The 18,483-nt window shown below is 39.6% G+C and overlaps 1 protein-coding gene across 1 annotated transcript in view; it reads right to left on the reverse strand.

Annotated features, from left to right (window-relative positions):
* col14a1a (collagen, type XIV, alpha 1a) overlaps positions 1–18,483 on the reverse strand; it is a 127,902-nt gene that overhangs the window by 18,462 nt on the left and 90,957 nt on the right. Inside the window, exons 35-40 of the mRNA XM_062398960.1 lie at positions 18,181–18,258; positions 17,422–17,508; positions 9,978–10,031; positions 7,306–7,401; positions 6,612–6,665; positions 1,041–1,094 (exon numbers count right to left, since the gene is read on the reverse strand). Of these exons, the coding sequence (XP_062254944.1) occupies positions 1,041–1,094; positions 6,612–6,665; positions 7,306–7,401; positions 9,978–10,031; positions 17,422–17,508; positions 18,181–18,258 (423 nt within the window). The remainder of the gene's footprint in view (positions 1–1,040; positions 1,095–6,611; positions 6,666–7,305; positions 7,402–9,977; positions 10,032–17,421; positions 17,509–18,180; positions 18,259–18,483) is intronic.

Here is an 18,483-nt window from a genome sequence, read left to right on the forward strand (position 1 = left end):
CTTTCCCTTCGAGTTCAAACCTGACTAACGCTGTGAGAAGATACAAACCAATCCGGCTACAAGCATTTTTAAAGGAAACCACATGACAAGCCTGTAAACTATGTATGACGTCTTCTGAAACCCGCCACAAGGGGAGCATCTGGACCTGTCAGCCAACGGGCAGACAGCAGATGGATTATGTGTAGAGTCTTTCCCCTCGCCAGGAACCTGGAGCCAGGACCAAACTCCTCTGTTATCATATTATGCATTTGGACAAAACCTCCTCTTTCGGCTTGCAGACACATCACGCTCTGGCTGTGTTTCTGCTCTGGTATTGACAGCCATGCTGGGTATTGTACGGCCTGAGTCCTCTATCAGCATCAACTACAGTGAGCTGGAATCACAGAGCCTTCCTGAATGCGATCTGGACCACTGTGCAAGTTGTGTTCAAAAGCAAATCTATCACAAATATTTTCACCAGAGACTTAGAGGTACATTGTGAAGCACTTTTAAAGCAAAAACAAATATTGTACAAATTAGGCTTTTGCATTGTCTGGTTTGTTGACAGTCAAATATTTTTCTATCCTGGCATATTTATTTAGCACCTGGAAAAATGTCAGAAGTGCTACACAAATTTCTGAGAAGAGTTTTGAAAAACCTGGCAAATGTTGACGGCTTTGTATTTCTTTTTAAATGTCTGTGTTGTTATGTTTTGCTATTGGTACTTGACTTTTCTCCAAACCATCTCCAAATGGGACTTTTCATATCCCAGAGCACCATCTACTAACAGTAACGATGATGTCTGCAGAGAGATATGCTGCTATGATCATACCCATTTGTCTCTTTTTTTCCATCTTCAAGATTTTTACACCCCATTTAACCCAAAATGGAAGAAAAAAAAGTCTTATTTTGTTATTTGTGTTTCTATAAATATAAGATATATCAGATACTATAGAGGAATGTCATAAAATGAAAGACTCCAACACAAACACTATCATAAAGTACCAACGTAACAGAATGCAACAGTAATCAATAGAGTTGATGTTAAGTTATTATCTCACCCTTGGTCCTGGGGGTCCGTCTCTACCAGTTGAGCCTTGGCCTCCAGGGACACCCTGAAAAAGAAACACAGAAGAAGGTTTTAATCTATAAGACAAAACTCCACAATTTTAACAGACAGTACAAAAAGTGAACAAACTTTAAATGAGGATATAAAGTTACAAAACCAGCGTTTAGGTGTTTTTGTGACGTCAATTTATTCGAATTTGAATTAGAAACAGTTTTTCCTCATGATCACTTCTTTGATGTGTTTTTCATTCATTCAAGTCCATTACAGTGCATAACTTAATTTTAAAATGCACTTCATCTGCCAATTTACATCCATTATAACAAGGAATTTCCTCAAATATAAAAAATGCATTAGAGGACATTAAACCAAAAGGTCAAAAACAGATAAGGGTTTCTCTGTCCTGCTCAATGATGCTTTGACACCTGTGGCCATAAATCTAATTTGTGCAAAGAAGCAGCTTCTAACCATCTGAACTGAAGACAGTCTCTATATCAGTGGGCCACCCTGCTTCTCCTGCACCATTTCCACTTCATCCACCTCTCTGCAGGTCAGTGCACACAGTCAATTCCAAAATACAGTCATGGATTAAGTGTTGAGGTGATTTATCTCTGCACTTCAGTATTAGTGGGGAGCTCATAAAACAGGACAGTTAACACTGTTAAAAGGTTCCACAAATTACAGCATGGGGGTCACAGAGGACAGGCCTCATATGATTAATGATGGACTGTTGTTTAGATGTTGGCTGATGCGTATTTACAGACACACAGACACACACACACAGAAAGTAAGCCTTCACATCTGCCCCAGCCACACTGCAAAAGATATCCATCCTAACACTCCATTTAACAAGTGGAAAAAAACTGCCTGTACACCAAGTGGATTTCAACTTACTTTTTAGGGAAAAAGGAAAAACAATCTAAAGTAAATAGATATTATTTAAAGTTTAAACAAGTTGATAGGGAAACCTATCTCTAAGAGAGAACAAAGCTCAGGCCCTAAATGACTTGATAAGAAGTTTGTTTCTAACAAATTGTATTTTACACCTCCACTCTCTGTATAAAGCAATATAATATATTATAATGGAGTTGTAGGTGCACATTAACACAGCAGAGACAGAGCATCTACAATTTTGTTTAACTGCTTAAATAGATGATAATCAATGAAAAAATCACAAAATATTTTATTTATAATCATTACTATTAACACTAAGGATTTGAATGTGTGAAATCATATCACTACTGACCTTTTCATACATCATTTACAAAGGCTTCATGGAAGTTTGACGAATATATATATTAAAAAAATAAATCTGCTTACACCTGCATTACAGTTATTTCAAACCATTTATTAAAGAAATATGCACTATGCACTATTGATTGATAGCATCCTCACGTCTATCAGTTAAAAAGATGAAGCTACAGTCAAGAGGAAGCTTGCTTAGCTAAGCAACAAGACTGGAAACATGAATATCTTAAATCTTAAATCTTAATGGATTAATAGGAGAGTGGTATCGACCTTCTCATGGAATTCTCTCAAAAGGGTGAACAAGCACATTTCCAAATATATACATATATTTATACACACACATACACACTTACACAGCTTACACATGCTAAACTAGGGAGGGAATTAAAGCTGTGTAGCTGGCATGAATCCCAGAATACAACAAACACACATACACACCCCTTCTCAGTACACACAACAATCAGAGCTTCTCAAACAGGCCTTGAGAATAATATGAGCGAGATGAAAAAATAACAACGTCTCATCAGAAACATCAGGTGCACAAGTGATTCTGATTGAACATGTTAGCATTTGGGTTTGCTTTGCACCGCTCCTTGTGTGCATCAGTGTACATACATGAATAATCAGAAGTATAAATTATTGCCAAACACACACACACACTCTTATATCTTATTCTCTAGTCTTTGAAAAGCAAACCAAACTGATAGCTGGAGAACACCTACCCGCTCCGATAAACACAAGGAAATTGAGAAATGAGGACGACAGACACACACACAAACAATATTCAATGTTCATTGCAGCTGCATTTCTCACTGTCAAATTGAAACAGAGGTGGAAGGGACGCTGATGACAAGGTTACATTGTATTTACTGCAGTGAGACACAGAGGGAGGGAGGGGAGGGGTGAGACAGGAGGGGAGAGAGCGCAGCAGTGAGGGGGGGGGAGAGAGAGAGAGAGAGAGAGAGAGAGAGAGGGAAGGAGAGGGAAGAGGGTAATTGATGATTTTGAGTTGCGATATTCTCTGTGGTCCCTCGTATATTACAACAGGGCCCTGGAAGCTACAATATTCCCCCACTGAGCCACACAAACACACACACACACACAAAGCGACACACACGCACAAGCTCACACACACACACACACACACACACACACACCTCTGATGACAAAACACATTAATACTCTGTAATATAGTGCAGCACAGGCCAGCACTGCCAGCTTTATTAATAGGACTATGCAGGCAGAGAGAGAGTGTCGCAGCTCTTGGTGAGACGGTTTGGAGACTGGTTGCTCTCTCCTCATGAGACTGGTTATTACTCCTCCTATCTAAGAAAATTAAACAACTGTTGCAGTAACTCAAACAGTTTGAAAATGACTTCCTGCCTGAGACTGAATTACAGTCACATCAACTTCTCCTTCTCCTTCTCAGCGTTTCATCAGTCAGACAACGGAATGTATAAAAATCCCAAGGGACATTAATCAGCCATGATTATCAGTAAAACAAAGCGTCTTTACTGTGGCCTCAGCACTGTAATGAACACCTGTCCGGTCAGTAAATACAATGATTATCATCATCATCCTAACAAAAGTTAGTCTCACACCACGTCCCCAATGATGAAAGAGTTTAAGTAACTTATCAGCATCACTACTCAGTGATCAACCCTACTACTAAACATTTTTAAAGATAACCAACTGTCTAACCTAAGGCACTCAGAGGGTATAGATCAGAGACTGTATGAAAATATCGTGGGATGGAGCCTCATCAGGGGATGAAGCCCTGGCAGCAAAGTTTCGCTGATGGACATGCTACGATAATAGAAGGGTACAACCCACTACCTGCAATTGACTCGGCTGTGCATCACCCAGAAAACAGTTGGCCAATCAGAAGAGAGTCTCATTAGACAAGACACAAATTCCCTGTTGTTGCTTTAGAGCTCCAGACAGAAGCATGGGGGGGATGTTAAACTGTACTGCGTTGGCCTAAAACTGCAAAAATATATTATGGCGTATCAAAACTTCAAATAAAACACTGGAAAAGTGTCAAATATGGGCGCTTTAAGTAAAAATCCGTCTTAGCCAGGAGACTATAAAAGGTAGAAGTGTTATTTTTCCAGCTCATAAGTTTGATCAAAGTGTTTGAAGGATGGAGCTGCTCTCTCTCTACAACAGGCACAGCTGCAGACTGAGGCTGCAGATATCTGCTGCATCACGATCTACTTCCACTCAGTGTGGGAGTGGGTTGGAGCCGAAAGAGCTTTTATGGATGTTGGCCTCCACTCACAACTTTCAAGCAATTTGTTGAAATCACCTGAAGCGAATTCATCAAAATAAAATATGCTAGTGAAACCTACAAGCGATTACAAGTTTTATGCTGAGTGGAAATGTGAGCACAACCTGTGTTTTTGTACGCTTGATTTAATCTTTATGGCCAAATCTGATGTTCAGATGTGGTGATAATGAGGTTATCAGCTGAGACATTAAAACCAACTAAGAAGAATTACACCAATTATCTGTCAGGAAGCTTATTCAACATAATAGCCCTGTTAATATTTAAACCCGTCCCCACTAATGTGGAAACTAATAACTGAATTTGGGCCCCTCAGCCATCTGCATTTTAAAACACTAATGCAGAGATTTTCTACCAAATCCTTCCAAAGTGCAGCTTTTCAATACTCCTGTCTCTGCATATCTGTATGTAAATGTCAAAAGGAGCATTTGGGAAATTAGCTGACAGAGGATATTTTGTAAAACGAAGATTGTGTGGACGGAGACTTTTTAAAAATGGAGGAGAAAATATATGTTCAAAGAAAAATCCGCAATACTGTAGACAAGGCCTTAAAATGTTGCCATCATCAAACATTTAAAACAAAAAGCCCAAACTGTTGTGTATTCTTTAAATCAGAATTCTATCATGTTACATGTTGCCTCAGTGATGCATTTACACACACGCGAGTACACACAGACACACAAATGCGCTTTCATCCTCACTGGTGTTTTCACTTGATTAGGGTGATTTGATTTCTCCTCTGGAATCTGTGTTTGTGTGTGTGTGTTTGTGTGTGTGATTGTGTTTGTGTGTGTGTGTGTGTGTGTGTGTGTGTGTGTGTGTGTGTGTGTGTGTGGTGTGTCTCGTTGCAGCTAAAAACTATTATTGGAGCACTGAGTTTGGTAAGCGAATATATTTCTATTCCCTGCCCAGCTTCAAGCCGGGCAGATTTTCTAATAGAGCAGAATAACTAACACCTGGGGGGTGTACAGGCTCTTTAAGTGTCAGGAAAGCTGTTTTTACTGGAATATATAAAAGAAAACCACTGTCACCATCATTAATCTGAGAGACGCAATGACACAGGAATAAAAAACTTTTCCTGGTATGTAGTTACCAGAACACAGATTCTGTCCTTGCTGATGTCCAGAGCTCCCACAAGAAATCCATCAAATTAGTTCAGTATCAATTCTGAGTGGTTCACTGACCAATAATGAAGATGCTGATAATGATTCTGCACATCTCAATGATTCCATCAGACTGTTGTGTGTCTGGGTCAATGTGCATGTGTGTGTCAGCAACAAAACACTTGACACACGTGCATGCACGCACGCACGCACACACACATACACACAGCACTACCCCATCCTTCATTTTACTTTACCCTCTCACCTCCTCCTGCTCTTTCCCCCATTTACATTGCGCAGTTGTTAAACTATGAGGGAACACTAGGCAACGTTTTTTCTGCCCGGATACAGCTCTGATTTAGAGATCTAAATATTCATTAACATTGTGTTATTATAACTGCACCTTAAGGATTTGAACTTATGAACTTAAGAATTTAAATTATACTATAACTGTCTTCGTAGCTAACTTTTTCAAATAACAAATAATATATTTTTATTGGAATAATAAAACAATAATAAATGTTTTTCTATTTATAGAAGAAAATTTATGATAGCCTGTAAGGTGCTCAATATTTTGAACATTCGTCTAGAGGTTTTTTTCTGATTCTTAACTAATTGAAAGTGAAACCGATTTATATCACATGAACTTATGATAAACTAGAATGACACCTCCACCAAGGCCCAACCGTCCTCTTATGAAAACACATTTTAATTCACTCATTCATTTATATTCATAATAAACTCTGGGTTTGTTATTAAAAAAAACTTGGTCCAGTCTCTTGGTCCAGACAAAAACAGAAGTAGGATCTGGCGCATGTCAGGCAGGTTGTAAAATAGTTCTCTGTGATACAGGGAGTCATACAACACACATCCCAACCTCTGTCTCTTACTTTTACATCCTTTTTTTTTAAAGGAATTGTTGTATTACCATTTGTCCGGCTGGACCGTTCTCTCCTCTCTCTCCCTTCGTTCCTGCAGCCCCCTGCAAAACAGATAGCATCATCACGTCTCAGCTGGGCCACTGGTCACACTGGTAGCTACCACGGGACTGGAAAAACCCAACATCAGTTATCTTAATAAAATGCTGAGGCACCGCACGTCCGCTTGAACAGCCTCTGCAGACTTTGGACGAGAGCCACAAGTGTGAAAGTGTATCTGAGCCAAACGTCAACATTTGTCAGCTTATATTGGCAGGTGGTTAGCGGCTCGATGCTAAGTCAATTTCTAATTGCATACATTTTGTGACCTTTCTGCAGACAGGAGGGAGGGGAATGGCTCACAACACATATGTTATGAGTATGTTTTCATCATAATTTAATTTAACAGCTATGCTTGGGAAAGAAAATAACTTCTAGTGCCATGTTTGGTGTTTGTCTGGATTCCAGATACTGTTCAGGGACCAGTTTGATTTCTAAAATTATTTTTCTTTTGAAACTCAATCTAAACATTTGGACCGTGGTTCTTTCTCCTGTCAGAAGAGTTACAATGTGCAAATTTTTCCTATTTTATTGTAGAAATTATAATGTACAAAAGTTATTAAAATGTTCATTATGCGACAATGCACCTGTAAATGTGACATTCACTACCTTTCAGCATGCACACAAAAACAGGCAAAGCCTCACCGGGGGCCCCTGGATGGAGAGTCCACTGGGCCCCTGAGGGCCAGGCGGCCCTGGGGGTCCAGAAGTGCCAATCGCTCCTACTGAGCCATGAGGTCCCTGTGAAAACAAAACACAAAGTTTATTCGCTGCCTAAATGTGAACAGAAAATGCTCAATGTGCTGTGAGAAATTTGAGCAGCTCATGTTAAGTTACAACTCAAAAGCTTCACGAAATTATCGGCATTATTGTCTGCAAAATCTATGATTTAGTGATAAATTATTGTTGATCTCTTGACCTGCTGGAAGCCTCATCTTCTAATTAATACTAGATATTCTTGGAATGCATTTTAACTCTTTACCTTTATGGTCCTTACTGAAAGTAAAATCAGCACATACAAATATATTTTAACTAATAAAAAAAGATTTAGATTGCAAAACGCTAAAATGAGTTCAATCTAAACATATTATGCATACATGATAAATCAAAGTGTATGGTTGATCTCAATATAACTAACAAATGTCTGAAAAAGTTGTACAGTGGTTATTATTATTATGTTATTGTTATATGACAATGTTACACTCATGTAGCTATTCCCCTGAAGGCTGATCCACTCTACACTCAAACTACAGCATCATCACTACCAGGTGGCTTTTAACTATCGCTGACTGCTGCTATAATGAGATCTACTACAGCAGATGGATGGGGACACTCGTCCATCCATCTCAAATCTGCTTGTGCCACCATGTCCTCGTTTGATTCATGTGTGCAAACTGCAGAGGACAGGAGAGGATAGTAGAATAGAACTGTACTGAAAAGAAGAGAAGAGAAGAGAAGAGAAGAGAAGAGAAGAGAAGAGAAGAGAAGAGAAGAGAAGAGAAGAGAAGAGAAGAGAAGAGAAGAGAAGAAAAGAGAAGAGAAGAGAAGAATTCCAATAAACCATCCCTGATTCCCAGCATTTGTATCTTGTTGGCTCAGCAGCAGCGGTAGCCAAAGTAATCTTCACCCCGGCTGTATTTATTGTTTTATTTCTCAACCACACTGTTACTGGCTTCACGTATTTTCTTATCCATGCAAACGATCAAAAGAAACCGTTGATCAGATACACATGAATAGTGGGAAGAAGGAAAAACGAGCAGGACTGAAATCTGTTGTTTTTATTTAAATAATAAAATATGCCGCCAAACGACTCGGAAAAGATCAATCAGTTGAGGGGTGATGAAATTTCAATCAGTTGAAGGGTTCCTTTAAATAACTGCACAATTTATTCGACCATTTATCGGTGCTCATACTGTAGCAAGCAATTCATCCAAATTTATTCCTGAGGATGAATAACGGTAAATTCATGGGGGAGCTGAGTAATAATGCAAATACTCTGAGTGAAGATAAGTGCTATCTGGCAGGCATGTATTGATATGTACTGTATTTGTGGCAGCAGGACAGATACCCAGTCCAATACCAGAGCCCAGAACACAACACACGTGGTTTGTATTGAGAAAGCCTTTCATGCGTCGGATCCCATCTTTGCTTTCTAGTCATGTTTGCTTAGTTGTAAGTTCTGGGTGGGCCACTTCATGTGCTGCACTTGATACGCTGTCACTCAGCGGAGTCAGAGAAGGACACATGGTGGAGGAAAACCAGCTTAATTTGGGGATTGGCAGCTGTGTGGGTCTGAGCAGAAGTGACGGGTCCCCTGCTGCATCTTTTAAAGTTTTGTTTCAAAGCATATATTTCTTTCTCAATCGAAGATTAAATTACTATCATGGGAGCGTGAGGGAAATTCCGGACAGCATAAGGCTTTGTGGTGAACACCACAGCTTGATGGTTTGTACCAATTTGGAAGAGGCTTCCACAGCAGAACTACAGCAGATGCAAACACTCCAATAAGTCTTTGGGATGGAGTCGGTGATAGAGTACGATTTAAGCTGCAGTTTTCTGTACGAGCCCCGTCTACATCTGAAAGAAAACTAACTGAGCCCGACAGGCATTCTGTTTTTTGTTTTGTTTCCAAAACCACCCTGAGCCCCATGTTGTCCTCGATTATAGGCACATTCAGTTTAAAACAATTAAGTAGATATTCCGGCCAAACGCGATTATCATTTCAAAGTTTTAGTCCCTGCGGGCTCAGGTCGGGTCTCCATTCTATGGTGTCCACGCTCGTCTGTTAGAAACAGGAGAGTAAGAGTGCCAATCAGCAGACTAGCATAGATAACTCTCTATTTGTGACTGGTGTTCACTTCACACCTTTTAATATGTAATCACTGGGTTCATCAGAGGAAGGGAAGGAGCCTGTTTCACCCCTGACGGTGGAGCTGTGCTCCTGTCATATGATTAGAATGTACTTAAAATAAGAGCTTTGCTCAGTCTTGTCTGTGCTGTTGTGTTTTTATTCAAAAGTGCAAAGTGATGCTGCCAATTTTACTCAATGAAGATTTCTGATAGAAATCTGATACATTAAATGGAGCTCTCCATGACCAGCCATTTTGAAGGAGGGTGTTTAATTCATCTAAGAAATATTGATTTTCTACTCAAGGTTTGAGATAAATGAATCTAAATGATTCCCTTGCCTGTTGAAACACAGTCTGAATCCTGCTGTTTACTCCTGGGTTGCTTCCTCCTGCAGGAACATGCTACCTCACATTTGCTCAAACGCGTGAAAATATATACTGTTTGAGATTTCAGTGTGCTTTACTCACCGTTATTCCTGGCTCTCCTCTGTCTCCTCTGGCTCCCCTTATACCTGGACCTCCCTGAAACACAGGTAACATCGAAAACACAGTTTTCAAAAACAGCACATTATCAATTCTGTGCCTAAAATGTCTGAGAAACATGGAAATTGTGGCTTAATCTAATAAAACTAGACGAACACAGCTCTGTGATATGTCTGGATTATAAATATGATGGACAAAAGCCAGTGGTGCTCGGCTGTAAACTGTCCCTCTGAGCTCTGCACTTCATTACTCTGCATCTGGGGGTAACAGCAGGAGTCTGGATCTGTAAACCCTGGGCTGACCTCTCAAGCCCTGAGGTTTATCCGGGGACAAACCGCACACATCTGTTAATCATTGGTCCATTTGGGAAACATCCTCTTCCTGTATTTTCTTGAATAGGTCTCCCGTGGGAGCAGGTCGGGGGCTAAGTTAGTTCCAATAGTGTTCAGCCAATGTGCAGAGGATAATGAGAAGGGAAACATGTATATAGTAAAAGCAACAGTTGAGTCCTAACAGAAGAACTGTGGATCATCTCTCTCTATCTTTTTAATATAATTTTGTATTACTTTAATAGACAATACCAGTGTACATATAATACAATATTCTAAATTTCGGACAAAGAAAAGTCGATAGAAGCAAACTTACTCCCCATATACTGTAAGTTTGACCTCGTGATAATTTGCTTTACCAGTCAGGATCACTGACTGCTAGATATCTCTTACATAAACTGTATACAAAGACGATGGACGCATCTGCAATTCCCCCCATTATTGAGATATGAAGCTAAAATAAGTTGGATACGGACAACGCCACATTATGTAATAACAGCCTGAGTTTCACTCAGCTGTTAATCATGACATTGAACCTTGTTTTTAATGGCATTAAACAAGCAAATTAAACCAAAATTACAATTCAAATTAGCTCATGAACTTACATCACTATGATAAGAACTACACACAATCACAGAAACCATCTTTAAGAAAGAAATATTTGACATTTTAGCTTGGGTCATGTTCCATTCATCAACATGGAGGAGGCCGGGTTTAAAACCCAAACTGCAGCGAGCCACCAGGTGACAGCAAAGATGCTTTGGCTTCACTTTTGGCAGCAGTCATGTCGTCAATCTTTAAACAGAACATATTTTGGTATTCATTACTACTGCTAGACATGATGTCTGCGCGGTTCCACGTTTGTCACTTAACACACTGCTTCTGATTTTTAAGCTCTATTTTGATGTGCAACATTGAGAGAACTACTTTAAATGATCAACCGACTACTGCTCAGTCATGTAAAAGCTGTGAGACTTCAACAGTCTGAGTTAGAAACATCAAGTGGGTATCTTTGAACGCCTCAGTCTCTGTAGTGGAACAATTCCTTGTATTTCTGGAACTAGGTTTGCTGCTGGGTCACAAAACCCAAATGCTGAGCTGCAGAGTGGTGCTGGAGATGAGCGAGGGAATAACTAAAGCAACCAATAACTCTTTCCACAGTATATATAGTATATGAGAATTGAAAAGAATATACCTTAAAAACGCAGGAACTATCATTAAATACTATTTTTGGCAGCGAAGAGACACATTTAAATTTCAGACTATAAATATTTTTTGATTCAAATGCATTCACGTCACGGAAGAGAACATTTTCCTCAAACTGATTGATATTGTCGGTAAACTCAGCAATTTGTCTCTGCAAGAGTTTTTAAATGGATTTTCTTCCAACAATGTGTACCCAGGGGTGGACTGGCCATCTGGCATACCAGGCATCGTCCCGGTGGGTCGTTGACCCAATGTGGGCCGGTCTGATCCGCTATGTTTTTTTTTTTCTCTTCTTCCTCTCTAAATTCCCTCCATTTGGGCCGGCCAATTGGCTACAGAGGGCTAGCAGTGTGTTGCCAGCATCGACACATATTATTGGTCTATTGTTTGTCATTGTCAATCAATCATGGGCTGACAGGCTCAGAGAGCCCTGACAGTGCTGTCAATCACAACACAAACCAGGGTGGGGCGGGACCTCATGGCATTGGCGGGGGGAGTCACAGGACGGGCTGCTGCTGAGACAGAAACTTAAAATGGAAAATAAGAGCAAAAAAAGCTCGGGTGGCGCTGAGAAGCAGCGGGAAAAAAAGCTGAAGTCTCTGGAGGTGGAGGCTGCTCAATGTGCCAAGCTGACGGACCTATTTGGTGCCGGGTTCACCAGCCCAGCAGCAGCAGGTGCACCGGGAGACGAGTGAGGAGGACTCGACAATGATGAGCGAGTGGAGGCACACATGGTAAGTAACGTTGGCCTGGGGCTGGCTAGGCTACATTTTTGAGGCATGTCCAAAACAAAGTAGAAAACGTTCTTGATATTGTTTTAATATGCCGAATTGTGATATTATGGGTTATTATTGTTCAGATGATTTAGCTAAGCTAGCTAAGAGCTGCTAACGTTGTTTACTGTTGCCATAGCAACAGTAAACTTTCTGAGCTGTAAATAGAGATGCAGAATCAAGCTGTATTGAAAACAGAATACAAGTAAACCTATAGGGAATATTTAGTTAAATTTGAAATATTTGCCATTGAATTTATTGTAATCTTTCAATTAATTTATTGTTTACTGAGGTGATAACTATTTAATGGTATAATTTGTGTGTAAATGTGTTACTTTTACTGTAGTTTTCAAATGGCTGTGTATAGTGCTGTCTTGAGAATTTTCAGGTATTGTCACAATGATCTGACTTTTTTGCATTGGAAAACACTAGTAAAGTGTCCTAATGAAAACAAGCCTCTGTGCTGCTACCAGATACTTCGCCGTTTCAACATGCTAACAGATGCATACCCTGTCCTAGGCCTTTCTTATAAATACCTGCTTACATTATCCCTCACGCAGGTGGCTTGTGAGCGCACATTTTCAATCCTGAAGTTTATTAAAAACAGACTCAGAAGCACCCTCTCACCTGACAAATTGGAGGCATTTATGTTGATGGCCAGAGAGAAAGACATTCTCATGGCGTTGGACTCTGACTCGCTGATAGACAGACTTGCAGAGAAGAGTGAGCTGCTTAAAAAGCTGCTCCACTGATAAGGTGAGAAATATTTAATAGTATTGTTATTATCACACATTGTCATTGTTAATCATTTATAATCATTATGAATGTAGTAATTCATTATTTGTCATTTTAATAATTATTTTCAGAAGTTTTATTGTGCTTATGTGTTGATCCTTAATGGTGTGATCATGTACACTAAATGATCAATTATTCTCCATTACAGGTTGTTGTGATATATTTGAGGAGTCGTGCTACTTGGTAAGTTTATCATGTATTTTTTAATGTATAAATTCATACTTCATAATTATAAAAAATTTTCAAAAGGTTTTAAAAGAAACATACATCAAAAAAGTTCTCAACTCTAGGTGCAGGACAGAGGAAAACATTTTCTTTATTTTTCAGACATTATAATGTATCCATGTCCTTCTCAGGTTGACCACTTGACATGTGAGAGCCTGAGGAGTTGTTTCCATCTCTGCCTTCACTGTACCAAAGTTTGTCTGTTGAGTCTCCTCTAGTCTGGTGAGTTTATCATTTTTTATGTTTTATGAAATCATACTTAATTTGTGATGATTAGAGACATTATAATGTAGCCATGTCCTTCTCAGGTTGACCACTTGACATGTGAGAGCCTGAGGAGTTGTTTTCCAGACACAGGTAGAGCTGGCAGGGGCGTCACCCTGGGCCTGCCCTTTTGGGCTGGGCTTCAGCTGCAGATCTAAAGGCTGCTTCCAGGGGCATGGGGCCTTTGTTTTTCTTTGCTTCTGCACCTTACAACATACATCACACCTTATTTTCACACATTTAAAGACTGTTAACACCACTGACGCGTAACATATTTTACACATCCCACTACGTAGTTAGAGCTATCTTGATTTGGAGTTAGATAAATTTACTTTTGGCTTGAGAGGTTTGTGTGTGGCCTCCCTTCTTGTTGCCATCTTTGAGCTAGGTGGTAACAGTAGTATGCAGAGAGAGAAGACGTCGCAAGATTTGTGGACTTCTATGTGGCGTCCGCTGATAAAGTAGTGGGCTGGTCTGGACAGACAATGCCAGGGCTGAATTTTTGTCCCAGTCCACCCCTGTGTGTACCCATGAACTGTTGGGGATACAAACATGCAGAGAACCTGAAATGATCTTTAAATACAAACAACTTGCGTTTGGATTTTTCAAGGAAAAATAAATTACAAAGCTATTTTCATTTAACTGAGCAATTTGATGGCAAAAGCAAGTTACATTTTTTGTCGTAACATTTGGATCTCAAACCGCAGGGGTTCAATTCAGATTTAACAAACAGAGATGGTGTGTAGAGAAAGTCTTTCTTTCCGTGATCTCGGATTGATTGCCCACTGATGTTCGGTATCGAGCCGAGCCTGTGCCAAGTCGGGGGGAACAGACAACACTGCGATTCAGCTGAGCTGATCAATATTATAACAAAGGTGACTCAAAGATTTAGAAAAGTGAAGACGTTTGCTGCAGTGCAAGGAAACATTAACAGTAAAATAGCAGAATAAAATACCAATGTTTTGATTCTCTACTTCCACCTGTCTATGTGGTGGGGATCAAACTATAGCAAATCTGTTTTGAAAAAAGAATATAATATATTAATAGGTAAACAATTAATCTCTCATTATAAAATCAGCTACTCTATTTAATGCTAATTAAATCCATCTCATTTTGTCAAGGTGTCTCTACTCGACAGGATATTGTGGGTTCAGACACTACATGAGGTATCTCCATGTAGAGCAAAGTATTCATTTCCATCTATTCACACTTCTCCACTTATCGCAGCGCACTAAGTCCCGACAGCAAAACATCAAATTATTTGTACATTCGATGTTTACTCTTTAACTCTCTATGTTCACAGTGTGTCATGGAAGCTGAAGGTTTTCCTGTCTGTCTGAACCTGTTTCTTCCGCAGGGGGATTTAATACATTTATTTTGTTAACAACCATTATGTTGTTTTAACAAGGGGAATGGCATCGTCTTTTCATCCTTTCTCAAAGCCCCACTGACTGCAGAGCACAGCTTTAGCACAGAAGTGGCCATGATTTTGTCAATAAACCATTCATCTACACCTATATGCTGCAGTTAAAATGTGATTTAAGGAGCCCCATTCTTTGCCAGAGAGAGAAACAGACACGGACAGAGAGACAGACGGAGGCACATGGAGGAATAAAATGAGAGGGAACAGGGAGAAGCGCCTCAGGCTCTGGGATGAATTGGAGGCAAAATATAAAAGAAATGAGAAAAAGAGAATGAAAAATCGAAAAGGAGACAAGAGGTTGAGGTTACAGAAGAAAGTACAGTAAAGAAAAAACCACAGAATCATGTTCAGACTTGTTAACCAGTTTCACGCTTCTTTTATTCTAAATTACAACGAGAAAATTAAGAAAATAAATGTCATTAAATACCAAAATTAAGCTAATTTATAAGTTGTTTTCACAGAAAAAAATAATCAAATTCAATCTTAATCGCTATTTAAAATAAATTTGATTTAAGCTAATATTCACCAGTAGTGTAGGTCTTTGATAGATAGAGAGATAGAGGGAGATAAAGAGGGATCATGGAGAGAGAGAGAGCGAGAGAGAGCCGCAGATAGATAAGTAGATAGATAGACAGATAGATAGATAGATAGATAGATAGACAGATAGATAGAAGGATAGATAGATAGATAGATAGATAGATAGATAGATAGATAGATAAAGAGACGTAGAGACGAAGAAGGGAGGGCTGTGGCCTGTAGATGAGTAAGTGAATGTAGCTCCCCAGACAGGGATGAAAAACTGTCCGACTTGACTTTGATTAGTTTCTCAAACCATTCCTGTGTCGATCCACAACTCTCCCCTGACCTCAGTCCCACAGGCTGGAGACAGAGAGAGATAACTTAAGAAAGGAGAAGTAATAGGAGAACAAGAAAATGAAGACATCAAATGTGAGACAGAGCGATAAAGAGAGAAGGAAAAGAAGAGAGAGAATATAGAGAAAAAGTCACAGGTAGTAAATGAGCTCATTTACTTGCTCTCATCTTTCAGCCTCTATCAGGTTTTACCTGCTGCTGCGTGAGATGAATACAGCTTCTCTGTGAGATCATCCCTCTTTCTCTAACATGTGTCACCTCAACGCCTAGAGATTTCTCTCCCTTATTTTTTACCCTTTTTTATTTCTGTATCTGTGTGATCTTTAAATCAAAATTATTTCAGATTGGTTTCTTGTTGTTTGCTCTTTAAAAGTTTCCTATTGTCTGCCTTCAGTTTTTCCTTTTTAACTTGTAAAGCAGCCTGTAACTGTGTTTTGAAAGGGACAATATAAACAAAGTTTATCTTTGTATATATATATTCATTAAGATTATAGCTTTAAAAGCAACTGGTTACAGATGTTAATGGATCAGGGACAAAAGACAATATATATCGAATGATATATTGTCCCTGAATCCGTTTGTCAGGCCTGGTTTGACCACTGTCATTAAGCCTTCAACCTTTCATCCTTACTCGCTGATATTTTACACGTTTTGATTATTTTATGTGTGAAAATGTATTTTTAATGTCCTATTATGTTTGCAAACCAACTGCCCGTGAGGATCCACTAAAGCGTTGTGAATTGAGACTTTTGAATCGACTTTCTGAACATCCAATAGTAAATTCCACGTATGGAAATTGACCTTTTAACAAAGCTGCCAGAGTGTCTGTCTCACTTTGAAATTTACCAGCAGGATCCATTATTGACAGTCTAATACCTTTTCTGGAATAGATACAAACACAGGCACTCAAAGAGAATGAGCGACTAAGTGACACAAGGGAGAAGTGAAAATGCAAAGGAAAAAGCTTGTAAACAAATGCATTGAGATATGAAAATAGTGTGCAGAGAGGAGAGGGGGGGGGGAGAAATCCGGGTTATAATTGAATCAAATAATTAAATAGTTGGTCGTGAAGTAGCGTGTGATCAAGAAAGTAGTTTTCTTCGCCACCATTGCCGATTAAAATCTACGTGACGCAACTCAGGTGCAGCTAATGTTGACAAATGAAGCGAAGTATTTAAGATTCATTCACGTTACGCCCCAATCAACAATGAATAATCACGATCAATTATGAGTCACCAATACAAACAGTGGAGGGAAAAAGCTGCCGACTGGCTTACTGGATACCAGTTTCCTTTGTCACACATCGTTTGCCCAGCAGGTTTTAGCAGAGACGAACAAAGCCGAAGGTAAAGTGGATTTTAACGCAATTAAAAGGCGACCGAAATGGAATGTCCTGTCACCATGAACTTTGTTGGGAACATTTTGTATAATTTAAGTACACAAGTCACATAAAATATATACCATACGTTTAGTCGGGTTTTGACTCTTTTCCATATAATATTTTTATAATAATTAATGAACAAGAAAGAGTGATATCTTACAGGAGGTCCAGAGGGTCCTGGGGGTCCTTTACTGTCCTGGGAGCAGGTGCAAGCGTGAGGCATGGAAGGGCACTGCTCCTCAACTCTCTGAAGACACAAACACACACGTTAGATCGGTGTACAGTTTGGAGACTGTACGGGGGTGTTTCATACATAAGGCCGACTTTGCCTCATGTATGCCATGTGGGGTGAGCAAAATATAGAAACATGGTGCACACAGTAATGTAATGTATGTGCAATTCAGGACCGAGAACAAATTCAACCTAAAAATGACCACAGAGTTAAATAAAACAATTTTTTGACCTTTCGGCGGGGGCAGCACGAGGTGAGCATTGTAATCACCACAAGGATATTGCTTTGTTGGGTTGTACAGTTGCATTTCACTAACATGTAGCTATTAAGTGTGTCTGTTTGTTGTGTGTGTTTTTTTATACCTTAAATGTTAATTGATCATTGTGTTCTCATACAGAGAGACTCTCAACATTCTGAGTAGTGGAATTTCAATCCCATAAATTAAATTACCCACCCGACCACAGGCCCCACTAACAGGGACCAGTGCTGATACTCATTGATTTAGTACAGAGTCAAAGTAACTTGGCTTTAATCCTGGTTTCATCATAACTCAGTTGGATCAAAACCACTGTGCACTCACAGAGGTAGACAATTCTGTAATGAATTGAATCCGAGCAGGTCTGTGTATGTGTGTGCGTTAGGGAGAGAGTGAGTGAGAGAGTATGAGTGTGTGTGTTAGTTTCTTACTAATGCTGGCAGCTCACAACACTTATCTCTGCTGGCCCAGGATGTACTGCAGATGATGTCGAACATCTGGAGCTGGAACTGTAAACACACACACACAAATCCATCATGATATGTTGTAATGGTTTTGGGGTGTTTCTAGTTTTGACAACACTTTGATTCAGCTCTAATGAAGCTGAAAGTGCTGGAACTTGTTCTGGAGGCTACTCTAATCTTCAACTGTAAACCAAGCTCTAAATTACATCAAGGTCTTGTGTTTGATTCATTTCTTCAATTCAGCATCAACACTGAGGAAGGTGCCTGCTG

The sequence above is a fragment of the Platichthys flesus genome, chromosome 11 (genome assembly GCF_949316205.1).
Source record: "Platichthys flesus chromosome 11, fPlaFle2.1, whole genome shotgun sequence".
In the NCBI taxonomy this organism is placed as follows: Eukaryota; Metazoa; Chordata; class Actinopteri; order Pleuronectiformes; family Pleuronectidae; genus Platichthys; species Platichthys flesus.